This window comes from Babylonia areolata, chromosome 25, assembly GCF_041734735.1.
Source record: "Babylonia areolata isolate BAREFJ2019XMU chromosome 25, ASM4173473v1, whole genome shotgun sequence".
NCBI lineage: Eukaryota > Metazoa > Mollusca > Gastropoda > Neogastropoda > Buccinidae > Babylonia > Babylonia areolata.
The window spans coordinates 26,214,894-26,220,826 of record NC_134900.1 but is presented as its reverse complement, the minus strand read 5'-3'; the positions used below and the strand labels follow the sequence as shown (position 1 = coordinate 26,220,826).

The following is a 5,933-nucleotide window of genomic DNA, read 5'->3' as shown; positions in this document are numbered from 1 at the left end:
TATTACTCTTGTTTAATCAAGTAATCCGCGTGTGTGGGGTGGGGGGGGTGCGGGTGCGGGTGTGTGCTGATTACCTGGTTCCGGTTTTCCGCAATTTATCTTTATTCTTATCTTATCTGGATATTATAATCAATGTGCAGTATAGTGGGCTATGTTTATAATTATATTCAAATAATGTTTCTTAATTCTTTCTGTTTTTACATTAAGAATACTAGTTATTACCTGCAGTGTGTGGATGTATGCATGAAACAGTGTATGTGATATTTTTTACATTTGTATCTTTGTAATATTCGTGAAAGCTGTTGTTGACTTTTACAGTTATGGTCCCCATGTTGTGATAATGCACCTGCCAAATTTCTCCAGTTGGAGATAATAAAGTTATTCTTATCTTATATATATAAAACCCACACAATATGTTTTCATACATCATGCACATGAGCCTGATGCATGAAAGTCCAGCTGAGCCTTGTGAGTCATGCTGTACAATCAAGAACAATGTATGGAACATTTTGAGAAAGTATTATACACAAAATAAACATTAAACAGGATCTAAAACAACAACAACAACAACAACATTATCCCTTGTTTTTGCCTTTCTATGGTCAGTTTGGTGGCCAAAAGAGACATTTTCAACATAAATGCATGGGTCTGTTTTGTTCCAGTAATCAGATGGAAAGTTTTGATCCAGGGAACACAGTCTGTGTCATCCAGCACTTCTAGCTTTAACTTTAAGTATAACTTGTATTAAACGGGTCTCTTTCAAGCCACAAATCATGCCATGAGCCTGATGAGGCATTAAATGTGATGCACAGTGGGAGTCACACTTGTCAAGAACGAGTTACCAAAACTGAACTGCAATTTGCATACATGTACTTTCTTTGAAAACTGTTGAGTTCTAGTGGGTAGAACAAAAAGGTTTTTCAAAGATTCTTCCAAGCAAAACAAATGAAACATAAACACACCATAAAACGCATTTTAAAAAGCTGGTTTTCTCTTTAACTTTCTTTGCTTGAAACAGAGAGAGAGAGGGGGTGGGGTGGTTTGGAAAAGTGGTAGGTTGGATGGAATTTTTCAAAAGTGTGTTAACTTTATATATATATATATATATATATATATATATATATATATATATATATATATATATATATATATAAAACCATTTTACTGGGGTGAAAACAAAATCTAGTTTCAACAAAAAGATTGTACGTCACTCATTGTCTTGCTAGTTAAGTATGAAACACATTTTCAACTGAAACAAAAACAGTAAATCAATATCACACATGTATTAATCATATATGCATAGCAAGCTGACCATACCAAACTCATTTTAATAGTTTTTACGTGAATGAATCAAATGTGCCAAGCTCAACTGATTTGTTAAATATAGTTTTTAAATGTACCACACTTAACTCATTTTATTACAGTTTTTATTTTACTGATATGTGCCAAGCTTCTGTAAACTCAAAAATGTGGGACATGGCCATTTTGCTGTCAAGAGACTTGAAAGTTTCAATCAGAGCAGTATCTTTTGAGTCGTGTGCATCAAGGAATGAAGGGAAAGATTTGCAGGGATCAGCAAAGCACTAGCAGTAACGCTAAAAGTACTGTTCTGGGTCTGTGGGTGGGGAAAAAAATCAGCTGTAAAATGTGAAATGACTAAATAAAGAACAACTATTCATTAAAAGTTAATCAGACATACAATTAATCATATTAGTTTATAATAAATAATCCTATTACATATATATCATTTATATGTTTTAAATTACTCCAGTTTGCATAGATCACTGGCTCACCAAAGAAGTAATTTGCCTCATGATCCCCACAGCTAGGAAAAAAAAAAAAGCATACAGAACATTATCAGTAGGTCATGTTTTGAAAATACACCGGATATTTGGTAAATTATAATATAGAACTTTTTAGAAGGCTTTTTGTTAAAGTATAACAACAAGACTTTTCTTTCTTTTCTTTTCTTTTTTTTTTTTTAATAAATAATATATTTTACCAAAAAAACTCAAGTTGTAGTGGAGAAGAATGAAATTTTTGTTTGTCAATTGTTGATAATTATAACAAACACTAACAGTGAAACAAGAGTTCAGGCATATTATCTAATATGTTACACAATCAATATAGTATATACAGTCAAAATACTCAAATGCACATTTTATCTCAAAGGGGTTTCCAGCCACAACATGTTATATATCTGAATGTTTTATTACTTTTATTATCTAAAAGTAAAACTTTCCAAATTCTTTATTCATGGACAGAGACTCCCACATTCACTTATTTCTAAGTTCTGTTGAAAATTACACAGTACAGTTTAGGCAACCTTACAATGTTTTCTGGAGAGGGATATATTATGAATACTTTGTGTGAACTTCCATAACCCACTAAAATACATGGATACTTTGTGTTAACTTCCATAATCCACTGAATACAGTCATGCACAAGAATTGAAAACTGTGGGGTCTTTAGGTTTTACAATTTAAGATATATACTAAGTGCATTTAATCAACATGTATGCTCTGCTCTGCATACTTATACACATTTACATAATGTTCATTATATAACATTTAATGACAAATTTCATGAAAATCATGTGCACATAAGTTACTAAAGTTTTGTTTTTGTTTTTTATACTACATTAACTAATTAATACTCACTTCAAGAACGAGGTGTGTGTGTGTGTGTGTGTGTGTGTGTGTGTGTGTGTTCATACATTCATTGTATACAATATAATATACTGAACAGTAATTATCTAAATTTTAATGATACTACATTGAACACTAGTAATGACAATATACTGTCAAATACTATACCAATGGGCACCTTCTTTTCATCTTTTTCATTTGTCATTAGGAGTATTATTTTTGAATTTATGCAGTAAGGATGTAACAATAGATTTTTTTAAATATTTTTTTTGTCAGGCTTGAACTTTGAAGTTGAATGCATTCCACATAATACATCTTAGAAATTTAATTACAGAACAGAAGAAGTCATGGAAAAATTAACAAAAGCAGTACATCAGTATGTGCAGACAGGAAACAGCTGACATACAAGGTGGAATATTAAATTTGAAATAAAATTAAATGTCTTGATCTATACTACTTACTAGTGCTATGGTAGGTACATCTGCTAGACATTCATACTAGTTCAATGACCTGACCAAAAGAAAGAAATAATACCAATAATATTGATAATGAATTTATGCTTTGGAACAGAAAAAGAAAAAAAAAGTGTAATACATTTGTAGAACTCTATAAGTCTATTATTAGTATTGATATCATCTAAATTCTAATTTACTTTCTCAGTTTCTAAGTAAACACAATTTTCATGAGACTGACATTCATCATATATATGACACTGATGTACATACAGCAGATATAATTATGATATATTAAAAAAATCAATAAAGGCCGAATACACTTGTCCACTAATTGTTCTCACACACACACACACACACACACACACACACACACAGACTGCATGCAAGCACATATACACCCACCAACACTTCATCAATTTGTCACTTTGTGAACTTAGAGTTAGATTCTCCATATAATATTAATCAACAATGACTGAACAAGTGATCATACTTGCTGCATCATAGTGCATGCTTAGTTCCAATGAAGATGTGCACAGTATATCATATGATGCACAGTGTGTCTAATGTGTGTTGCTGAATAAAAATTAAAATAAAAGAGAAAGAAAAAAAAGAAGCAAACCTAACATTGTATCAGTACAAATGGAATATGAAATTATACTCTGCACACATGAATGTATCTAAACACACACACACACACACACACACACACACACAAACTCTGACACAGTGACAGATACAAACTCATGAATACTTAAAACAAATCTGTGCAAACAATACATACTAAACTTCCAAACCATTATCTGTTGTCATGAACATATCTAAACACACCCATCCTGAAAAGTCTCAGTCACACAGCAGACAGCATCTGAGAATGTCAACTAGATCTGTTACAATTTGTCTCTTGTCAAAAATACTTGATTTCATCAACTCTTTGTAACTTGTAAGTACACAAATAATATCATTATTTGTCATAATCATGTTTTATCAATTTGATTCTTCGTATTTACATTACATGAACAAAACTTAAAATTTTTACACTGGATTCTGTATCAACACACACACACAGACAGCAATACTTACAAGTGTTTACAATATGTCAACTCTGCATTTACTTTTGATGTGAAGTTCACATTCTCTCAGTTGTGATTCTGGTTACTAACAGTTTTTACAATCACACAGTGAGTCAGTTTCTTCACATTGTCACTTCACTTTCTGTGCCAAAGGCCAAGGTTCAGAGTGGAGAGGCTTGGCAACTGCATAATCTTCTCCAGTCCAACAGTTGTGATTTGTGTGCACCCATACAAGTCAATGGTTGTGAGGTGTCTCAACTTGGTGGAGATCAGTGTCAAAGACCTGTCACTGATCTTGGAACACTGTCCAATGTTGAGAGTGGTCAAATCGTTTAGTCCATTCACCACACTCTGAATGCCCTCATCACTGATGTTGCAAGCGTTCAGGTTGAGGCTTCGCAAGCTGAGCAGTCCCTGGGACAGAAAGCGCAGACCCTGGTCACCAACCTTGTCGCAGAAACTGACATCCAGAGCTGACAGCCGTGCCACACCCTCAGACAAGTAGCCAAGGCCAATGTCACTGATGTTGTCACAGCTGCGAAGATTCAGCTCCAGCAAAGTTGGCATCTTTGATAGGAATTTGATGCCAGTGTCGGTCACACTTAAACAGAAACTTAGATTGATTGTTTTCAGATGATTCAGACCCTGGCTCACATGCTTCAATGCATGGTCAGTAAGCTTCTGGCAATCCTGAAGCACCAAATGTTCAAGATTGGGATTCCCACTCGGCTCCTTGCCCTGACCTGCTAAATATGCAATTCCTTGGTCAGAAACTTGACGACAGCTCCTGAGATTTAAACTCTTCAGCTGCTTCAGTCCAAGTGCAATGATAAGCACCCCAGTATTCGTAATACATGTGCATCCACCCAGTTCTAACGTCTCCAGGTTTTTGAGATGCTGTGAGATGTGCCCCAGACTTAAATCCGTCACTTGTTTACACAGGCTGAGATTCAGCGACAGAAGCGTAGGAAGGTCTTCCGACAGAGCTTGCTTCAAGCCGTTATCTGTCATGCTGTAGCAACCACTCAAGCTCAAGCTTACCATGTTGGGAATTCCCACTACAACATCTCGAAGACTACGACGCAAACTCAAAACCTGCACGCGTTTGATACCGCGTTTCACCAAGCTAGAAAACAAAGAGGAAGAAGGCTTGGCACGCCTCAAATGCAGCTTCGCTTCCACATTTTTCCACACGCAGCGATTATAGGCCGCATCGCGCCACCTCACACAAACCTGTGCTACACGCCCCTTGTCTCTCACATCAAGATATGTGAAAATTATTGTCAAAATTTCTGGAAACAAGCTTGAAATTTCCACAGGGCTCACTGGGGTAGCCATCTTGCTTTTCGATCTGTCACGTGACCATAACTCTCGCGAAGCTGACAAGGTAGATAATTCTGAACTCGCTTGCTGCCCGAAAGCAGAGACTGCACACCAACAGTCCAGAAACTACTCTTCATCTGTGAAAATATCTTTACTGACCCAGTCCATTATTTCTTTTCCTCTTGTTTGATATGTTATTAATCAGACAAGTATTGGCATTGTCTGATAAAGTGGTACGGACTCTGGGCATTCTCAAAAAGCAAACTAAATTTATTTAACTGATTTGAAGAGTCGAAGATCGTTGGAAGTGATGATAGCCATGTGTATGCTTGTGTGTGTATGTGTGTGTGTGTGTGCGTGTGTGTGTGTGTGTGTGAGAGAGAGAGAGAGAGAGAGAGAGAGCAAGTGTGTGTCAGTGAGCCTGTGGGCTTGTACTG

At 35.6% G+C, this 5,933-nt stretch overlaps 1 protein-coding gene across 1 annotated transcript; it reads right to left on the bottom strand.

Annotated features, from left to right (window-relative positions):
• Window positions 1–1,212: 1,212 nt before the first annotated feature.
• LOC143299739 (F-box/LRR-repeat protein 14-like) lies at window positions 1,213–5,357 on the bottom strand. The gene has a single exon (XM_076613121.1). The coding sequence runs from the start codon at window positions 5,215–5,217 to the stop codon at window positions 4,309–4,311; it is 909 nt and encodes a 302-aa protein (XP_076469236.1). The 5' UTR covers window positions 5,218–5,357; the 3' UTR covers window positions 1,213–4,308.
• Between the last annotated feature and the right edge of the window lie 576 nt (window positions 5,358–5,933).